The sequence below is a fragment of the Miniopterus schreibersii genome, assembly GCF_964146895.1.
Source record: "Miniopterus schreibersii genome assembly, chromosome: 15".
Classification (NCBI taxonomy): Eukaryota; Metazoa; Chordata; class Mammalia; order Chiroptera; family Miniopteridae; genus Miniopterus; species Miniopterus schreibersii.
This window is the reverse complement of record NC_138115.1, coordinates 26,638,342-26,659,771: the sequence shown is the minus strand read 5'-3', so window position 1 is coordinate 26,659,771 and position 21,430 is coordinate 26,638,342. Positions and strand designations below refer to the sequence as shown.

Sequence of the window (21,430 nt, the reverse complement as noted above, 5' to 3'; positions counted from 1 at the left end):
AGTCAAATCCAATTGGTAATTGACTCTGGTTAAGGTTCGCCTCATTCTGGCTGTTTCCCAACTGCTATTCAGCTCCATTTCATTCGCAAATAATTTTTAGAACATCTCCTGTGTGCACATGCAGAGTTTGAGATCTCTGTCGGTCAGATCCCTTCACTAGGCTCTAAGTTCCCAGGCTGGAGAGCATCTTCTCTGGCTTATGTGGCACTCACTGCACTTTGGCCCTGACTGGACATGCAATGTGGGAGGTACACAAATGACATAACATCAGGTCATACACCCCAGACCCAAGCCAGTGCCCCAGGGGAAAGATCACACAGGTGCCACGTCATGACTAAATCTCCAGGCGTGTGGCTGAATTTCCCCCTTCTGGCCAGGGGTGGCATCAGAAGAAGCCAACTCCAGAAGCCCCAGAGAAAAGGTGAGCACAGTGGGGCTGTGAAGCTTCTCCAAAACAGGCGTCTTGAGCAGAGATCACTTTTATTGGGATGGTTTGGTTTTAAGAAAAGAAAAAGAGACAAAGCCAAGAGACAGACTGCTAACAGATACCTGAAGGTGGCTAGACATTTCTGCCCCATGCTGTGCAGAGTGGGGCTCTGGCCCACATGTCTATGCCACTCATTCCTTGGGACTGAGGTCTGCCCCAGCTTCAGTGCACCTTCTTGAACACTTGCTTGCAGACCACACCCTGCACTCTCATCTCCTGAAACAAAAACAGATGCTTGTCGTTGGCCAGAGTAAGGTCACACTTGGGATTCAGTACATCTAGGGGCAGAAACTATGAAAATACTCAGTGGTGCCCTGGCTGGTGTGGCTCAATTGGTTCAGCATCGTCCCATGCACCAAAAGGTCGCCGGTTTGATTCCCAGTCAGGGCACATGCCCAGGTTGTAGGTTCGGTCCCCAGTTGGGGTGCTCAACTGATCGATGTTTCTCTCTCACATAGATGTCTCTCTCTCTCTCTCTCTCTCTCTCTCTCTCTCTCTCTCTCACTCTCCTTTCCTCTCTCTAAAATCAATAAAAACATATTTTTAAAAAATGCTCAGTGGCTGCTATTTTCCCCAAGAGTTAGTTTGAACTAATTCCTTGGAAAGTCAGCCGAACTGGATTAGTGGAGATCAGGCTGCAGCCTGTGAACAGAGTTGGTTGGGAAACATATGTGACTCAGAGCTGACCAAAAGGATCGACCTTCTGACGCTCCCCCTGCCTCCTTAGGGGGCCAAAAGGCTCTAAGACCTCAGGCTTAAACTCAGGACAGAGTCTGTGCCCAGTCTTGGAATAAATCAGATCCAGACACATGGGTTGACTCCCCAAAAGGTTCAATAAGTTGCTGCAGACTCAGGTGGGTAAACTAGCACAGTTGTTCCAAGCTTTAGTTGCACGTTGGAGTTAACTGGAGAGTTTGAAAAATGCCTGGGCCCAGCTTTAACCAGTTATATCAGTATCTCAGTGGGTGTAACAATGGAGTTGGTATTATTAAATGCTCCCAGGTAGTACTAAAATATAGCCTAGAAAGCCCGTGCCCTGTCTACAGGGCAGCCTCTGCTGATTGCTGCCAGGGGGAATGACAGCACAGCGTTGCCACACCTTCCAAGGTGTTTTTTTGTGTGTTTTTTAAGGATGCTAGAAACCAGAATATTTATGTGACATCTCCTAACTTTTAAATTGTTGGCTGAAGACATTTGAAACCCATTGATGGCCAAATAAAAGAGGCCTATGGCCCCCAGTTTGCAACCTCTGTCATGGAGCCACGGAACCACTGAGCTGAAAGGCCAGTGGAGATCACATAATCTATCCTCACTTCTCTGCAGTTGAGGAAGTAGGGCTCAGGGAGAGATGTTCCAGGTCAGGCATTGCAGCTTGGCTTTCTGTATGATCCTCAGAAAACAATGCCCTCATGCCTCTTAGCCCACACACGTCCCCAAGCTCTGGCAGACCCTGATCTTTGCAGAACCCCTATGTGGTAGGAGGGCATTTTGCAGAGGAGGCTGAGGGAAGGAAGGTAGCTACTCAAAGGCAACCAGTGAATCAGGACTAGAACCCAGTCACCTGGACTAGGCTCCTTTCTTAGATCAACGATAGTTAGGGAGTTCCAAGGGCACAGAAGGAGTGATGAGCGGCTTCCTCTCAGAGGACCTGTGTTAGTTTAGCCCTCCAGGCACTAAGGCCCCTTCTCTGGATGTGTGGGTGCTTTTCCCAGACAATGCATGGAGTAGAAGTGGCTTTGATTATTGAGATCATGTCTTACAGAAGCTTAGAGAATTATCCTAGGTTCTCGTCTGCCACAATTTGGCATGGTGAAAAAAAGACATCATTTGGGAGTAAATTTAGTTCTGCCACTTTCTAGCTGTGTAACTTAAATGTGAGTCTCCATGCCCTCATGTTGCAAATAGGAACCATAACAGGACCTGGGCCATAGGGCTGCCGGGAGAACAGAAACAGATAGGGCTTAGCTCCACTATCACCGCACTTCCTCACCTCTTCCTTCTGACTGAACAAGTGGGTCATCCTAGACCTAGAAAACACATTGCTCAGTTTTTAAAGTCATTCAAGCAAATTCTCCAGGCCCTTGGAAGAGAGACTTCAGAGCAGAACCAAGGCCCAGCTTCGGGACATTCTTCCAAGGTCCATCCGGACTCAACAGTGACAGGGCCTCTGGGGCCCAGCCTGCCTGCTCCATCCCCCTCTGGGCCCAGCCTGCCTGCTCCATCCCCCTCTGGGGCCCAGCCTGCCTGCTCCATCCCCCTCTGGGCCCAGCCTGCCTGCTCCATCCCCCTCTGGGCCCAGCCTGCCTGCTCCATCCCCGCCCCAGGAACCTACCAGGTGCAGCTCATCACCCTCAATCCACTGGGTCCAGCCACGTCCCTCCTTCTCACCCTTCTGCACACACTCGAGCTTGTCCCCATCCCAGCTCACCGTGGTCTGCCAAGCAAAAAAACATAGTTTATGTCAGTCTTGAGCAAGCAGCCCCTGGGGGCTGGAGGAAGGACAGAGCCAACCTCGATAATCTAGTCACTTTCGTAGGTTTGCAGCCTAATACTCCCTGTCTATCAGGTGCTCGTATTAAAATATGCAGATCAGTTTAAAAATTACAAAAACCTTAAAAAAATATCATTTAAAAGGGTAATTAGGAGAGAAATGTCATTGGGGTGGGGCTGTCAGAGCAAAGGCTGAGAATGGGCCTAGAAAAGAGGAGGGCTTCCGAGGGCTGAGTGCACGCTGGGTGTGGACAGGTGCGGGCGAGTGAGGGCTGCTGTCCCGCCTCTTGCTGGTGAAAGGCACACTTCACAGACTTCCCTGCCCATCCCCAGAATTCATTCATTCATTCACTTGCAAGGTTTTGGGACACCCAAAAGACCACATCCCTCCCCTCAAAGAGCTGTTCATCTCATGGAGAATGACCTCAGATATTAATACCAACTGCAGGTATGAATGGCAGCTCTTGCCAGTGCTCCCTGTGCTGTCTCTAGATCCTCCTGACTGTCCATTTGGGACATGGATTAGCATCTCTGTTTTACAGATCAGGCTAAGAGACTTGCCAAGTTCATCCAATGGTCAATGGCAGAGCCAGGTCAGAACACAGACCTGTGGGGCTCCTAAGTCTCCCTTCCCACTGAACTTCACTGCTTCCCTAAGTGTCCCATGGTCACCAGTTACAGACCAAGGTGGTGGGAACCCAGATGAGAGTCAGGGAGGAAGAGGCTCTGGGAGGAGGGAGCACCAGGGTTGGGCCTTGAGGGACAGAAGAATGAAACTGAAGCAGAGGAAACGGGGTCTGGGAAGAAGGGTTCTTGGGGGACCACCATGAGACAAAGGCACAGGGACGAGACAGCACAGATGTGCTCAGGAAGCTCCTTGGGAGGTTCCAGGGAACTGTAGGGGAAAGAGAAGGAAGTCCCCTGCCCCTCAGTGCTCGCTACCATGCCCACCCACCACCTTTGAGCCCTCACATCTTCCCAGAGCACTGGGTGCCCTGCCAGGTGCTGGTGTGCTGAAGGGAAGACAGATAACAGGAGGAGGCCCAGCCTGTGCCGATGGGAGACATCACAGTCTTATTGGAGCGGCAAAGGGCCCACCCAGAAATATGGGGTGCAGAGTGTTGGAATTCAGAGGTGAGACAGTCTAGGAGCTCATGATCAAGGCTGGGACCTGTGTACAGGGACAGTGGGCCTCTTTCCTATCTGCAGCGACCTGCCTCCCTCTGAACAGCCCTTCCACACGGGTGCCTGCTTCCCCACTGTCCCAGTTAGAACTCCGTTTCCCCTGTTCACTGTGTGACTCTGAGCAAGTCCCTTCTCTGGGTCCCAGTGTTCCCATCTGTCATATTAGGGGGGTCCTGCCTTTACAGAGGTAAGGTTCTAGGACTCTTGTGTTCCCAGCCTTGCTCAGCTGAGTCAGGACAGTCAGTAACAGCCTGATGAGGATTTAGGAGAGGAGAAATCTGGGAAATGGGTGTGGGGTGAATGTGGCCACTCCCTGTAGGAGGACCACCTTCCCTGGCCTCCCGACCCATCTCTTTCCTGGGCTTGCTGATCACTACTGCCCTCTGCTGTTGGGATGACATATGTGAGAAGGCACATGCACAAGGTGACAAGTGGAGCCAGCTGTGTTCTCCCAGCTTTGCACAGGAATAAATCTGACTTCTGCCCCTGGAGACTGTTCCCTGAGAGGGGGCACAGGAGGACTTGGAGTGGGGGCGCCTCTTCTCCCTGGCCCAGAGCTCTCTTGGGGTGCATGTCCAGCCCCAAACCAGAGAAAAGCTCCCACCTCCAAGTCAGAACATTAACGTCTGACGAGGTGTCATGGGTAATGACCATTAATGACGTCAAGCCACAGACAAGATGCCCATTTACTCGGCGCCCTGTCCATCCCAGGCCTGTTCAGGGCAGAGGGGACTGGGAAATCAGACAGATCTCAACTTCAAGGAGCTCCTAAGAACACTTGGCTTCGTCATTAACTGAGCTTCTCTTCGTGTATTTATCCAGAAGCCTACTCTGCATACTAAGGGCTCCAGACTCAAGCAGAGGCCAAGCGAGAATCACCGGGTCTCAGCTACGATAGACACACTTCTGCCTCTACCAGAGATAGAGCCAATGAGCATGGTCACATCCTCTGTACTGGAAAACACAAGAAATGCTCGAAAAAGAACACAGTGAAAAGAATACCTGTAAACTCGCCTCTTCCGAGATTACTCTAACATCTCGATGTACTTCTGTCTGGTGTTTTTTTTTCTATTGATACACACATATATATATTTCTGTTTTTAAAAAATTAGGGCTGGTGTAGGAGGCAGAGCTCAGGTACAGGTGGGATTTGCTTGTTGAAGTTGAACAATAACTAGTCTTTTTTTTTTTTAGTTGAAGATTCATGGAGATTGATGGACATGCTATTTACCAGGGCTAAATGTTTTAGAAGCTCCTTCCCTTCCCGGAGACTTGGCTCCAACAGGAGACCTCGCCGCCTGCCGAGCTGGGCGCCAAGGAGTTCTGCTATGTTCGCTCTCTGTAAAATTTAATTAGTCTTTGTTTAAGCAGGAGATCTACTTGGAGACTTCCCACTGTAGCTGTGATGACTCCAAAAACGTGACTTAGTTCTCCTACCTTGCTACCCCTACATTCACTTGTGGTGGGAGGCATTTTTCTTTTTAAGCTTTGTGTCCTGTGGGAATAAACCAGCCATTGCCCAAAGGACCAGATTTGTCCTAAGAACAGAAAAGGAAGAGGTCATTCTGTGACCCGCCTCTGCAGTGAGCAGCCAGCCACCTTTGCTAGACCAGGTGCAGTGAAGTCTGGGACAGGGATTCAGCTTGTCGTGTGAATACCAGATCCCATCCGATGTTGTGTTCTAGCTTGGACCCTCACCACTGCTTGATCCACTTAATGAGGGTCTAATGGGGGGATTTCAGCCAAGAGCGTGTTCCTGATGCTTCTCAAGTACACAGGGAGGCAGATGCTCTGGGGGCTGAGGTGGACATGGTACAAACCATGGGGATGGGCAGTGCTGCCTCCAGTCCCCAACCCCATTAGCTCTGGGACTTCACCTTGCAAATGAAGCCCAGACAAATTCAAGGGCAAGGGTGAAGCATGGCCATGCTCAAGTCGCCTCCTAACAGTAATTCTTATCACATAGACCACCTAAAAGTCTGCAAATGGGCTGCAGCCCAAGAGCAGCTTGTTGCAAAGTGAAGCCAGTCTAACTTTTCTATTAAAAACTAATAACCTCCAATACATTGGCCTTATCAGCAGCTTTCCCAGCAAGACATGCACCAACAGATGAATGAAGACAGCTCTGCATCACTCTGACAAGGGAATGTCACTTTGAAAGCCATTGTCTAGTTCCCCTGACCACTTAGAAAACCCAGCTGGCTCTGCTGTATGGGGGCCAGTGACAGAAAAAACCTGACTCCTGCAGGCGGCCTGAGGAAGTATGTCCCAGGGAAGTCTCAAGTGCCCCTTGCACTGTGCAAGTGACCTGTACTAGAAGTGACAGACCATTCCCGTTAAATGGATCCATCTTTAGTAGTGACCTTGCATGAACCACTAGTGGGATTCAAATTGGCTGCCAAGAATTTGTGACATTTGTCACAGCTCCCACATGCCCAAACTCCCACTTCTGAGAGTGCGGCAGGGCAGGGGGAACCATCAGTTGCTTATCCCTCCACACTTGCCCACCCAGCTCTAGCAGGCCCTCTGCTTATGGACCTCCGGGAGGGCTGGGGCTGAACCTTGTCCTCCTTGTGATTCCAGAGCCAGGTCATAAGAGGGCAGGTCTTGTCTATGGTGCTTCTGCCTGCAGAGCCAGGATTGACCCAGGTCTGACTCCAAAGCCTGTGCTCTTTAAATTTGGGGGTGGCCCAGATGGCGTGGCTCAGCGGTTGAGCATCAACCTATGATCCAGGAGATCTGGATTTGATTCCCTCTCAGGGCACATGCCTGGGTTTCGGGCTCGATCCCCAGTCAGGGGCGTGCAGGAGGCAGCCGATCAATGACTCTCTCATCATTGACGTTTCTCTCTCTCTCCCCCTCTCCCTTCCTCTCTGTGAAATCAATAAAGATATTATTTTTTAAAAAAATTGGGGGGTGGGGGGATTGAAAAACCAAACTGTACTTTCTATACATGATGTGAACCACTAAATGATGCAAATTGGCTATTCCTCCTGGAGTTTGAGTTTAAAGTACGCTTTACCCTTTGAGGGTTCCTGAGACAATAAGGAGATTCTCAGCCTCTGGAGCTTGTGTTAAATAAACCGAGCAGACGGGAAGGGCAAGGAGAGTAACAGAGAACCTGCCAAATGCCTAGTACTTTGCTGGGAGGATTCCATAATGTTTCACTTGACCTTCATGTTTTAGAGCTGATAAAAATGAAGCTTAGCTAAGTAACCAGCCCAAGCCACCTAGGGGTTAGGAGTTGAGCCATCACTTAAACCCAGTTCTTTCTGGCTGAGAAATCCACTACTGCCTGCAAGGCCAGGCTGCTGCCTAAGTGGATGGCCTGGCTCCACTTGTTCTGATCCATTCCTAGGGGGCTGGCAATTATCTAAAATCAGCACATTCAGGGGGAAAAGCCAATTCACTCTAAAAGCAGATTAAAACTAAATTAATAAGGCCTTAAAATGTGAACAAGTAATTAGGGACATAAAAGCTGTTCAAAGCAACTACTACAAACCAGTAAAGCCACAAAAAGGCCTTTGTGGGCATTGGAGAAGGCAATTCCAATACCACGAAGAAGCTTACAGCAAATGAAAACAAATTCTTAGGACAAACAAAATGATTAAATGTTAAGACTCATCTTGACATGTCATTTTTAAAATTCCTTAAACATTTAAGAAAGTACACAGAATCAATTTTAAAACAAGAAACCATCAGAGAGCTCAAGGCCCCATGAGGCCAAGATTCTGGATGGGGAGGAGGGAAATGGGGCTGGAGATGGTCATGGGGCTCCTGTGGAACTGCACTCAGTCATCTAGGGGACCAGCACTGAGGGTGGCCCTGAGGCTGGGCTGGACCCAAGCTCTGCCCGCAGCTCAGCCTGGAGGGAAGGCAGACATGTAAACTGACATGGACCCCATCTGTGTTCTGTGCTGGGATGTGCTGGGCAGGACAGTAAACAGAACATGGGTTGTAGCAAGTTGATTCCTTAAACCTCCTTGAGCAGTTGTGCTTCTCCCCATTTTACAGATGTGGAGGCTGAGGCTTTTAGTTTATCCGCCCAGGAAGAGGGTAGATGAGATTTGACTCTAGTAGCACTCTTGGCTACTGTGCCCTGGCATTCCCTGATCTAATCTAACCAGTGAATGAGCAGTAGGATTTTGCAACACGGTCCTGTGCAAGGAAACAACATTCAGCAATTGTGGGTTCCACAACTGTACACCAGCAGCGGGTGCTAGAAATAGAGGTGGGTAAGGAGAGGACCCTGCTCCCAAGAGCTCACACATGACTGGAGAAGAAGACAAGCAGACAGAGAATTCCAGCAGAACGGGAAGTGCTGGTTAAAGGCAGGTGGTGGTAGTTATGCAAGTGGAAAGGCACGTCATCAGCCTCTGAAGGAAGGGCAGTGGTCCAGCAGGGGAGGGCTCCTGGAGGAGGTAATGTTGGAAGTAATGCAAAAACAGCATGAAGGGTAGGTTAAAAAGTAAAAGTTGAAAAAGGGGCATGAGGGACTCCCAGGCAGAGGACAGATGCAGGAAGGTCAGAGGCTACATGAGGGGCTTTGCCTCGCTGGACTCTTTTGGCATGACCCTCCCCGTGGAACCCGACCATGTACCTCCAACCCTTGAATTTACTGGGGAGATCGCTCATAGCCTCTCTTTTTCAACTTCACATCTCTGTGGCTACAACCAACCCAACCTGGTGCAATGGAAAATCCAGATGTTTGCTTATCTGGCAGGCAGAGGTGGCTCTGCTACTCAGGTCAGTGCAAGGATTATTAGGCCCATCTGAAGTGGGGTGTGGAGGGGCGAGTAAGGGAGGGACCTCCTGCCAGAGAGTGCTCAGAGGGGCTCTGAAGGGCTGAGTCCACCTTCCTTTTTTTTTTTTAAATCTTTCAAGGAGAACAGAAACAAACAGCTCCCAGAAGATAAGAGATGCTGGCTTGGTAACCAGGAAAGAGGGAGCAGGTCAGGAGCTATTGACAGAGAGCTTCTTGGAGTCTGAGATCCTTTCAGTCACAGCAGGATACCTTAGAATCTATGGCAGAGAAAGCTCACTAACCATTTGTTGAATGAATAGGGGTACTGTTGTAATCTTTCAGACAATGAACACCCATTTTTTTAGCCAAAATATCCCAGGCAATGTGACTGTTTATTCTTCCATAGGTTAGCCTTAAAAAATTGGGTTTGAAAAAGGCCCCTATTTTCTCAAGCCTGGAGCACCTGGTCATCACGCCCAGGGCCACGCAGCCTGCATGAGTATCAGTCATAGTTTAACTCCCTTCTGCCCAGCTCCAAACCCATGGCCTGCCCTGTGTGCCCACATGACCACCGTGCTGCCATGGATGCCGTCACTGTGGGATAGCACCAGCCGGCAGGCTGTGGGCCTGGGCTGGCCCAACCACCGGAGAGCAGTTCTCCTGTCTGATGAGCTGGGCACTCAGGAGAGACCCAATGACAGCCTTGGACAGAGGCAAGCCTGATCTCCAATCCATGCCCACCTCCTTCTAGCTGGGTCACGCTGAGCAATTTACTCTGCCTTCTGAGCCTCCACTTATTCATCTGCAAAATGGGCTAATGAGTTTGCCACAGAACAGAGCCATAGGTAGAAATGAAACAAGGGGCTGCAAGGACCTATTTCAGTGCTGCACAAATAAAATGTTTGGTAAGCAGTAGTTCCCCTCTGTCCTTGACCTTGCTCAGCTCATTTCTATGGTCCTGTCTCCACTCATGTGACCCTGCTAGCTTTTCTCTGGATGGCCAAGTGTCCCATCATACATTTACCACCCCCAGAATTTATCTTTTGGAGGACACAGTTTACAAGGTGAGGGAATTCATCACTCATCTTGCTAGAGCAGTTGAGTGCAGGCTTTCTTGAATCTACTCCTCCCCAGGGGTAGGTATCCCTTACTTTGTAATTATCCCCATTTCACAGGCAAGTAAAGGCACAGAGAGGTGAAGTAACTTACTGAAGGGCAGGTAGGTTGTAAGTGGCAAAGATGAGATTCCAAAGATGAGAGTCTCGCTCCAGAGCTAAACTGGTTACAAATCACCCAGACTGCCAGGGCCTACCTCAGAGGGAGTTGGGCTGTGGACAAGCAAGAGCTAGAAAGAGGGCTTGGAGCTGCTGCCCTCAGCCCTTGAAGCTGGGGTTCTTGGCCAGCAAAGTAGCCTCCATTGTCGGGGAGAATGGAATGTAAACCCAACATCACTCCCCTGTACCTGATGCGTCCATCCTGTGACACTACTACTTCAAGGGACACTGCATTTGAGATTTCAAGAGCTTCACAGAGATTAATCCAGAGTTTTGACCCCTTAATATAATAATGATTTCATCTCTCTCTACTAACAATCTAGAGCAGGACCATCAGGATCCAAACCCTGCTCTGCCAGCTACCTGATTTTATACATGAGATACCTGTTCTGCCTTTCATTTTCTTCCTATAAAACAGAGGAAGTATTTTGGCATTTTCATCAGAGAATTGTGAGGATTAAAGAATTAATGCATGAAAAGGGCTTAGAATTCCCAGCACATGGGAAATGTGGGCAAACTTTAGCTATTATTTAAAAGGAAAGTGGATCTTGCAGTGATAGAATCAATGGCTACCATTTATATTGTTTGAGGGGCTGCTATTTTTACTTAAGACTCATTTGACAAACACATTGGAGCCCCCTATGTTGGGCACTGGAGATACAAAGATGTGGGCCCCACTTTTTGGAATCTCAGATGCATTAACAAGTGTCACAGGTTTCCTAGGAGCAGCACCTGCAGAGAGAAGCAGTGAGGCAGAAGGTGAGGGTGAGGTGGGAAGGTGAGTCAGGACAAGGGGATGGAGCAGCTAAGCCTGGGCTGGTCTTGACCAATGAGGAGGAGGTGGCAGGGGCTCTACACCAAGGAAGTGAGTAGAGAGATGCAAAAAGGGGATGGCAAGTGAAGGCACCTGCAAAGGGTGAGGTAGGGCCAAGTATGAGGTGTGAGGTAGGGAATGGGACTGGAGAGCAGGCGTGGCCACATCCTGAAGAGCCCGAGTGCTGCCTGGCCTTGCCTGTCAGTCCCGGGGAGCCTCTGGGGGTTTGGAGCTTAGAGTAGCATGATCAGATTCCCTTTTTAGAATGGGAAGGCTGGGCTGCAGTGTTGAAAACTATGGAAGGGAGATCAATGTGAAGATACTGCAGTCATTAAATGAAACAATCCATGGAAAGCACTACACCTGGCACACAGTAAGCACAAGGGATATTAATTGTTATTATTACAGGCAAGAGATAGGCAGAACTGTGGGGATGGGGAAAGGGGAAAGAGATGCTAAGCAGCAGAAATCTGTGAAACTTGTTGACTGATTGCCCATACATGCTTTTCATTTATCCTCACAGGGATCATTTACATGGCTACATGGTGGTCTAAGGAATTAAAACGCCAGTCACTCTAACCACCCGTGGTCATCTGGCACTTAGGAACACCAGCAGGAGGCAGCCTGTTCTGTAAACCACATGAAGCAGGAGTCTGAGAGTTGCGAAGGCAAATCACCAGTAGTGTGAAGGGGGGGGGGGGGGCAAGCTCCTCAGGTCTGTTTGTGAAATGAGAGAGCAGCACCCACTCTGGGACTGCTGGAGGGTTAAATGATATACACAGAGCACTAGGACAGGGCCTGCCACAGAGTGGCCCTGACACGGTGGCTATGCTCATGTGGGTGTTGAGGATTATTACCACATAGCTACGGATGCCTTCCTATGATAGATATACTTTGGGGGTTTTTGGAATGATTTTCCTGGAATATAATCCCATAAGTGGGATCTCTGAGTCAAAGAGTAAAGGGATTTTTCTGACTCATTGCACACTGCAAGACGGATTTCCCCCTCATTTTCTGAGTGTGGGGTCAGTCAGTTGCAAGGCTGGTAGAGGTGGGTTCTGCAGCCTGGGCTCCCCGCCACCCCCACCTCCTGCCTTCATGACCATCTTGTTTATAGTCCTTTCCCAGAGTGCTCCCCTGCTGTCCCTGGAAAGAAGGGGGAAAGCCAGGAAAGAAGGGGGAAGGCAGGCTGGAAGGAGACTCATTAACATCCAGGTAATAGAGGTAGCTAGCTAGCTCTTTAGGATATCTGCATACTAAAGGAAACACCTAGAGAAGTCTTTGGATAGTTAACCAAAATAAATGTGCTCTAATGGAGGCATTTCAGGCAGCAGCAAAGAGGTCTGGGGGTTCCCCTTTAAAGAACAAGGGTGTGTGTGTGTGTGTGTGTGTGTGTGTGTGTGTGTGAGGCCTGGGGGTTCCCCTTTAAAGAACAAGGGTGTGTGTGTGTGTGTGTGTGTGTGTGTGTGCACGTGTACGTACACTCTCTAGCACAACTCAATTTATACAACAGAGACAGCAACAAAAGTGCTTCCCAGGGAGGAAGTTATTGTGAACCAGGCACGGTCCTGGCTCTCAGAGAGTTCAATCAACTCCAAGTCAAACATGAATAAATCCCGATCACATGTGAAATGTCTGCAATAGGACTTGGGCTGCAAGGGGCTGTTTTCCAGAGACTTACATGGGGGAAAGGACAGTCATCAGCTTATAGGCTCTGGATGCCTGCAAGGGAGGGTGGAGGGATTTCCTGCCCCACCCACCTCTTCTGGTTCTAAGCCCTGTGGAGCCAGGAGTCAGGGTGGACTGTACGGGTAAAAATCCTTAGAGACTGGGATGGTAAACCTTCAGTCTAGGGTATCAGAAGGGCTCTGGCCCTTTGTTGCACACAGCATTGTGGCTTCACAAGGCACTGTCCCCTGTACTATGTCTATGGTCCTCAGGATTTGCCTTGTAAGCAGCAATCATGATGCCCATTTTGCAAATGTGAAAACAGAGGCATTGTGTCCAATCATTTAAGTTTACTCTTGGCCACATCTTCAAGCCTTGTCAATACTGTCTACCTCCAGGTTGCAATGAGGCTCGAAGTAAGTGCCAGCTCAGCAGAGCTCCATGGGAGGCCTTGTAACAGGGACCTTTATCTAATTTGAATCCTTCCTCTGCCACCAGCTGGCTCTTAACGTCCCTCAGCCACAGATTCTCATCTGTAAACTGGGTATGATACTTACAGAACAGCAGCTGTTGGGGGACCAAAAGAGGAAAATTGCTAAAAATTATTTGGTACAGGCATGGCACTTAGTAAGAACTGAGTGCATGTTATTTCCCTTTGCTCTGGACTAACACAAAACAAAACCTAACAAACCAGTGTGATTCTTGAAAGCTGCTTTGTGAATTTTATTTGGGTTGCTTTAATTCTTCCTTTAGTAATCCTCAAAAGCACACTGCTGACACGATTTCAAAGGTCGGAGAACTTTAGCTAAGACATGAAAGAAACTCTGTGTTTCTATCCTGGAAAGGACCCAGCCGATGCTGGGGGCCTGATCTGGGCAGAGGCAGCTCCCACAGGCTGCCAAATCCGATGGCATTCTCAGCTCTGCAGCCCAGGGAGTTGTTTCTGCCATTGGCATTGTGTTTTTTTAAAAAATAAGAACCAAAAAATCTCTTTAATGAGTCAAGAACAGGATCACAAAGCAGGCAAGAGTTTACAGCCAAGTGTTAACAGTAGTTTGGTGGATTTCATATATACCACATATAATTAGATGGGTGGATGAATGGATGATGGACAGATGGAAGTAAGAAAGTCAGGGAGGGGAGGGAAGGAAACAAAGATGTCTAAAAGGGACAGAATTCAGAAAACCTGTAAGTGCTAATATAGAAAGATGCAAAGAAACATTGAGTGAAAAAATGGTATGCAGCCCTGGCCGGGGAGCTCAAGTGGTTAGAGCATCGTCCTGATATGCCAAGGTTGTGGGTTCGATCCCCAGTCAGGGCGCTTAAAAGAATCAAGCAATGAATGCATAAATAAGTGGAACAACAAATCTCTCTCTCTCTCTCAAATCAATTTAAAAAAACCAATATGCAGAGAAGTGGGTCTTTCTCCTTCCCTTCCCCTCTTCCTTCCTTCCTTCCTCCCTCCCTTCCTGGCTTTACAGATATTGACTAATTAACTGATCAATAGATGAAGAAGATTTCCAGACAGACCCACCAGAAACAGTAACAGGGTTAACCTCAGGGGAGTGGGAATCAGGCCAAGAGAGGCAAGGAGTCCTTTCCCTTTCAGTCGACTCTCTCCTGAGCTATTTGAATTTTTTTCCTTTTACAATAAAAACAAAGAACCCCACGGAGGGGCGGGGGCTAGAAGCAGAAGGCAGGCTCTGTGAAAGGGGTCACCCCGAGTTCAGAGCTGCATATGAAGGCGAGGCTCAGCCGGGGAAGAGGCGCCAGGCTGCTGTGTGAACAAAGCCACCCCCTCCAGGGAGAACCTGACCCGGTGTCCACGGTGGGATGACAAATGGCCCTCCTGCCACCACCATGCAGGGCCAGGCTGGCTGCGGTTCCCAGCCGAGGCTGTGTTCTCGCACAAAAGCGGCTCATGCTGCGGGAGCGCTGAGAACAAAGCACCCGGTCGGTCCTCATTCCGAGAGGGATGCCCTGGCCCTGGCGTGGGGAGCATGGTTTGAAGTTGAGGAGCAGCTTCTTTTTCCAAGGTCCCCCATCCACCCAAAGCTTACAACTGCTTGATTCAATAAATGATAATGGTTTCAAACTGGGCTGGAGATTTCATCTGAATGGACAAAGGCATACAGGAGGCAGTGGAGAAAAACCAGGCCTAGTCTATACATTTCCACCAACTGATAGCCTCTGCTTGTGGGCCATGTAAAAGCTGAATAGAACAGACTGAAGACGTGAGCCCAGTGACTCTGGGCTGCACAGACCTGAAACCCCGCATGCCTCAGCCTGGGGAGAGACCCAGGGCCATTTCGGCTGGTTCTGGGCATGGATGGCAATGTCTACAGGGGTCAGATGATGCGCTAAACTGGCCTGTGGCACATGGCTCTCTACACCTGGTTTTAGAGAGAGGCAGGCACAGAGATGTTTCTTTACCCCAAAGCAGTGGATCGAAAGCTTTAGTTGCATCAGAACCACCCGGCAGGAGCAGTGAGACCCAGATTGCTGGAGTTTCTGATTCAGTAAGTAGACCAGGGGCGTGGCTGGAGAACCTCTGTTTCTAACGTGCTTGTGGTGCTGTTGCTACTGGCTTCCACTTAGGGAACCAATGCTCAGGAACCCACAGTGCAGGCCAGCTGGTCCTCAACTTCAGGTAGGAAGATGGAGTGAGCCAGCTATGGTAAACTGGAGAAAGTCCCATCTAAAGGGAGCAACTGTGACAGTGATACCGTTGTAATTTAACCTAGTTATGAATAACTGGAAAGCAGCAAAAGGAAGGCCAAATATTATGGGCATGCCATTTGTGCAGCTTTGCCAGGAAGCTGCAATTTACATGCATGCCCAGTAAAGTCTGGGTGAAATAGGGAAGGTACTTGCCTGTCAGTCACACCTGGGAACAGGTCCTTGGCCAAAGTAGGCGTGACCACCGCTAGCACAGGAAGATTTAAGATATTTAATCTCCTAAACAAAGGAGTTTGATCTCTTGGCTCTCTAGGTTTGTGCTCTTGGGACTCTTGTTGCAGGGGGCCCACTCTCTTGGCTCCCTGCATTCTCCCACATGGCCCACAGCCATGTGGACCCACACAATGGATTAATGCACTGTAACTAGTCTAATGCTATACTGGACCCAGCTCCACCATGGAAAGGAAACTTTGGATGCTGGCTTTGTCTTTAGCTCTGCTGAATCCCCAGCTGCACATCTTCTAGGACTGGATTAAGGGAAATAGGACTTTGGAAACCCAAGGATGTAATTCCATGCAAATAAAAATCACTCGTCCTCCTGTGTGTCTCAGAAAATTCTTTTTCTCGAGATATTGTAAGAACCCCACTTCCACTAGCAACAAAGACCATCCATGCATTTCTCCAATAACAACTGTCCCAGGGAGCCACATGACACAGAAATAATCAGGCACCCACTGTTTTTAAGCATCTTGATTTTTTTTTTTGTAAGAACAGCCAGAAATATGGATTTTTTCCATGAAATCTTACAATCTTTGGCAATCACTGGCAAAGTTTTTCAAACATTGCGCAGGCCAAACAAAACACATCTGCAGGCCGGATTTTACCCTCTGGCTAGGAAACTTATCTGTGTTCCCGTGGAAGAGAGGCAGGGCCAGAGATCTCTGAGCCAGGAAGCCTCAAAGAGGAATGTCAGATGACCATGCCTCTTCCAGCAAGGGTTCCCTGCGGATTTGTGTGGGCCACATCCAGGCCCCCCATCAGGTCCTCATCACTCTCCTCTCCTCTGGCCACATTTTGCACTCCAGCCACACTGAAGTCTTCCAGACTGTACCTCTCTCACCTCCCAACGAGGCCTTTTCTGACCTCTGGGCCTTTGTGCCCATGGTTCCCTCTGCCTGGAATGCTTGTATCCTTTTTCCATGTCTGATCTGATTCTTACTTGTCCTTCAAGGCTCTGCTCAGCTGTGACCTCCTCCAGGGAACCTTCCATGACCAGTGCTCCCTAAACCCCCAGCCCTATGCTCCTCCACCCACTGTGCTTCCATCATAACACTGAGCTGTAATGGCCTGAAGATGCGTCTGCCTGCTCTACTGGCCCGGGTGCTCCAGCAGGCCATGGTGACTCCGTGTTCCCACACTGAGCCCAGGGCCTGCTGTGGGACAGGTCCAAAATAGCATTTTCCAAGTGCTGCTCTCTTGGCCTTGCTCTCATTCCCCTTGTTTGCCTGGCTACTTCCTGTCTATCCTTCGAGTCACAGCTCACACTCCACTTCCTGTGGGATCTTCCCCTGACCTCCCAGAGCCAGAGGGGTCCTTCTCTGCCTGTCCTTTCTCCATGGCACACTATCACAGTATGACTGGCTGCTGTGGTCTGTCTCCCCCATTACCCTGAACTCTGTGAGGGCAGGACTCCGGTGATGCACCTCAGTAACACAGGGGCTGAAAAGATAGAGCCAGCACCTTGAAATGCTTGCAGGACCAAGAGAGGAAAGAACAAAACATGAATGATCCCAGGTGAGAAATGACACCTTTGTAACGTGCTGGGGAGAAAAATGTTAGAATGGAACAATCTGATGCTGAGAACAAACTGGCTTCCTCCCAGCTGCCACTTCTGGCTGGTGGGTGCAGAGTGTGTGGAGCAGAGGGGGCCCAGAGACCTCAGGCATCATGGCATCTTGGCATGCAGCTCCCCTCCACTCACAGCCTCAAGCTGGACAGTTGCTATAATTCTATTATCCTAACCCTTCCCCAGGTGTTCTCTTCACTATGGTCCACCATACATCCAGCTGGGCAGCCAGGAGAGAAAGGTGAGGCAGGGGCCTGAGCAGAGGAACAGTCCCTTCTCCAATGGGCAATAGCAAAGTAAGTGAGTGGCCATCTAGTGAGTCCCGGGACAGCAAAAGTGACCACGAGTCCTGTCCAATTTCATCTGGTTTGCCTAGCTGCTGGGTTCCCTGATCTGCTCAACTACCGCTGTCCTACTGCTGGGTTAAGAAAAGAAGGTGGCCATTTGTCCCTTCCTTTGTGTCCCAAACCCTCCCTTCCACCTTCTTTTATAATCAAGCACAGAAGTGACTCTCTCAGAACTCCTGGGATCCCCTCCTCTGGGTGCCTCCCTTTGTTACCACGGATCTCTCCGTGTTTGGACTGTTTATGTGTCTCCACCACAAAGGCTGTGAGTTTCTCAACATCAGGGATTGTGCGGTACTGGGCTGTGTCCCGGCCCCTGATGCAGTGACTACTAGCATGTCAGGAAAGTGGCAGGTACAGTGCAATGGTTAAGGGCAGCCACTCTGGCACTGACGGACCAAATTCAAGTCCTCCCTATGCCATTTACTTTGCTTCCCCAAGACCACGCAATAGAAGTCCTGCCTCTGTTTTTTTATCTGTAAAATGTTGTGAAGATTGAATTAAAATAAATACCCTAAGTACCTGGTACATAGTAAGTACTTGATGAGAATTAGCTAGTATTCCTAAGTGATCAATAAATGTTTTATGCATTAATGGAGGGAAGAAAAGAGCGAAGATAGTTAGCCAAGTACAAGCTGACACAATCCAGAGGTTGTGGTTGACCCAAAATAAATAGGGATGTTTTCTGTGTTCTGTGAGTTCCCCAAGAGTGAGCTGGGGACAACTGTTCTTACAGTGCAGTTCCATGCAGCAGGCCAGGGGGAAGATCTTGGGCAGTGGTCTGAAAGGCAGGGCCCCCACCTCACCAAGGCAGACCTTCCCCACAGTGAGCCTCTGGGCAGATTAAGAGGCCTTGGGTGTTTTGAAGGCAAACCCGGCATCTCCCTACGACAGTAGTGTTTTATCCCACTCGCGGCCTCTCCAAGGACACTCCCTGTCGGCGACCCCCTCTTCTGCCATCATTCCAAGCAGCGGGCTCACACTCACACCTGACCGACTCCAGGTGAGTCAACAAGAGGGGATAAGTCCTCCAGCCTGGGCTCCTTATTCCCAGGCCCCAGCACTCCTCGCCCACAGTCCTTACAAGCTTCAGACACCTGCTTTCTGGTTACCACTAGAGTGGAACCTGGCGGGGAGCAGGAGCATGGGCTTCAAAGTCCAAGGACTTCGGATAGGGCTCAAACCTCATCCCTTGCAAGTCTCTTCTCCTGTGTGGCCTGTTGTTGCATAATATGGGGTGACTAATCCCTCCCTCACTGGGCTGTGCACAGCGCGCAGGGCATACAGCGAGCCCTGGTAAATAATGGAAAGGGGACAGGAGGACAAGAGGGAGGGCCTCTTCAATAAGCATAAACTAGCTCCGGGCCCGGGACAGTGAAAGGGAAGCCGGGAGCACCCTGACCTCCCAGCGACCTAAGGATGTTGATGGAAGCCTGGAGCTGACCTTCTGCAGTTTGCTGTGGCAGCACTAATTGGGGGCCTCTGGGTCACCAGCTTCCCACCCTTGGGGGCGGGGTCTCCCTCCCCTCCCCCTCCGCCTCCCCATTGCTGCATCTGTTGGCCTGAGCTGCAGAGGAGCTGACCTTCCCAGGAGGTGTTGGCTGCAAGGTTCAAAGGAAGCTGGGCAGCGCACAGTGGAAGATAGGTGGGAAAGGGGATGGCCGGGAGCCAAATCCCAGTTTGGGGACAGCAAGGGGCAGGTCAGAAGGCTTCTGGCAGGGATCGAGGTGCCCCCTGCTTTCTAGAGTGGCTTCCTGCTAGGTCATATAGGAAGTTTACACTCCAAGAGGGCTTCCTGTGTTTCTTCTTTATTTCCTCCCTTCCAGCTCCCTCTCCTTTCTCCACCAGCCCAGAGTGCAGCCAGAGAAGTCAACAGACATGCCTGGAATTCCAGCCCAGCCCCTCCCTAGTCGTGCTGCTCCAGGCATGTTACTTCATCCCTTATGTTTTCTAATCTGTTAAATGGGGGTACTCATACCTCCCTCAAAGGTTGTTGGGAGGATTAGGTGAAGTCAAGTGTATAAGGCACATGATTCAAAGTGTCCGGACACGGTAGAGACTAAAGGAGGTGAAGTTTTCATAACTATAACCATCTGGTTTGGATGGAGAAGGGTGCTGGATGAGTGGGTGCTGCCCACCTTGGGGGGGGCAGGCTAAGATCCGTGGTCCCTAAGAACACAAGGGCCCTTGCTCCCCTCTCAAATGAATTAGCTCAGCCTTTGGTCAGGCCCCCTGGGCAGGGGATGCCCGGGTGTGTCCAAATTCTCACCATGCACTTGCGGTCATCTATGCCCGTCAGGTCCTCCTCAAACTCCTTCCCAACCTGGAAGTCCATGATGTAGTTCCTGAAAGTGCTCAGAGTGCGGATGATCATATGGTCGCCGTCCTGCACGATCTCTTTGTCTGGCTTCAGCAAGTTGGCGATTTTGCGCAAGGCCACATTGACATCTGCTGGGGCGCAGGGGAGCAAAGAGTTGGCCAGAAAACTCAGAGAACGGTTCCTAAGGTAGAGGGGCCCCAGGGGCCAGCACCCCCAGGAGAACAGCTGGGGTTCCCTCCCGCTTGCGCTGTCTCTGTGCGTGGCCAGTTTGTGCCTTTCCCCCCCCTTTCTTTTTTTCTTTTTTTTTTTGCAACAAAGTTTTCCGTCCTTATGCTAACCCTTTAAAAACAAAACGTAGGTCACCAAGCCCAGCTTTCCTAGTGAAATCATCCACGTCTAGCGCCAACTCTCACACGTTCACCCCCCGCGAACCCTAACACCCCCACCCCGGCTCGCAGCGCGCGGGCCGCGCTCCCGGCGCCGGCTCCGGGGAGGAGCCCGCGGAGGGGTTCGCGGGGCGCCGGCTTACCGAGCGCGCGCAGGTACTCCTCGAAATTCTCGTTGGCCAGCATCTTCCAGTACCCGGTGAAGTCGACGGGCATGATCGGGGGGCGACTGGGGCCGGGAGGCCGCGGAGCGGGCGGGGGCAGCTCTGGGCACGGCCGGGGCAGCGGCTCCCGAAGCGACCCGGCTGGTGGGCAGCCCGGAAATGCGCGCCCTCCAGCGGGGCGGTGACAGCTGGAGGCCGAGCGCGCACAAAGCCCGCCGGGGACCCATTGTAGCCGTCGCCCCTCCTTCCTCCGCGGGGCGGGGCGGGGGCGCGGGCGTCGGAGGGCTCGATTCGTCCCTGGCCCGCGGCCGCCGACGTGCGGACCTTCAGTGCGCTTCCCGGCGAGGGAAGGAGTGGGGCCGGGCCGGCGGGGCTGCTTTATTGGCCCCCGCTCTCCAGCTACTGCAGGATTCCTTCAAAAGCCATGCACGTCTCGCATTCAGCGGCCACTGGAGGTTCTGGGAAACAGTGTCTCCGGGTTGCTGGGGCGATTAAGGAAAGAGGCCACTGGACAGGCCTTTGTCTAAAGCCCCTCGCGGGCTGCCGGGCCCGGGACGCCCAGTCGGGGTGCAGAAAGCCGGGCAGTTCACCTAAGGGCGAGACGAGCGAGGCGCTCTGCACGTCCCTCCCACGAAGAAAAGTGAGGTTGTTGCTGTGTTAAGTAAGTGCGGCCATGGAGCCCTCTGGGCGGTCCCGAGGCGCGTCCTTCAGAGCCGCTGCGTTTTGCAAATGTAAGCAATTAACACGCCGCTGATTTAACCCTCCCGCCACCTAAAGGCCGGCAGCCCAGCGCGCAGTGTTCTGAACCCTGCTTTTTTCACTTAATCTGTTCTGGAGACATTTCCATTATCTGTACGTAGACAGGATATTCCATTGTTTGTCCAGCCTGCCCCCCATCCATGGACAGCTGTGTTTCTGATCCTTCATGATGAAGATCTTTGATCACAGCTCATTTCCCACCTGGAGTGTACGTCCGGTGCTTAAAACCCTCTGTCTTTGCCAACAAGGAGATGACATCATCGTGTGGGT

At 50.7% G+C, this 21,430-nt stretch overlaps 1 protein-coding gene across 1 annotated transcript; it reads right to left on the bottom strand.

Moving 5' to 3' along the window:
• Positions 1 to 463: 463 nt before the first annotated feature.
• RBP1 (retinol binding protein 1) lies at positions 464 to 21,085 on the bottom strand. The gene is made up of 4 exons (XM_081159180.1): positions 20,381 to 21,085; positions 19,801 to 19,979; positions 2,820 to 2,921; positions 464 to 703 (listed from the first exon to the last, which is right to left on the bottom strand). The coding sequence occupies exons 1-4, from the start codon at positions 20,451 to 20,453 to the stop codon at positions 650 to 652; spliced, it is 408 nt and encodes a 135-aa protein (XP_081015306.1). The 5' UTR covers positions 20,454 to 21,085; the 3' UTR covers positions 464 to 649.
• Positions 21,086 to 21,430: the final 345 nt, after the last annotated feature.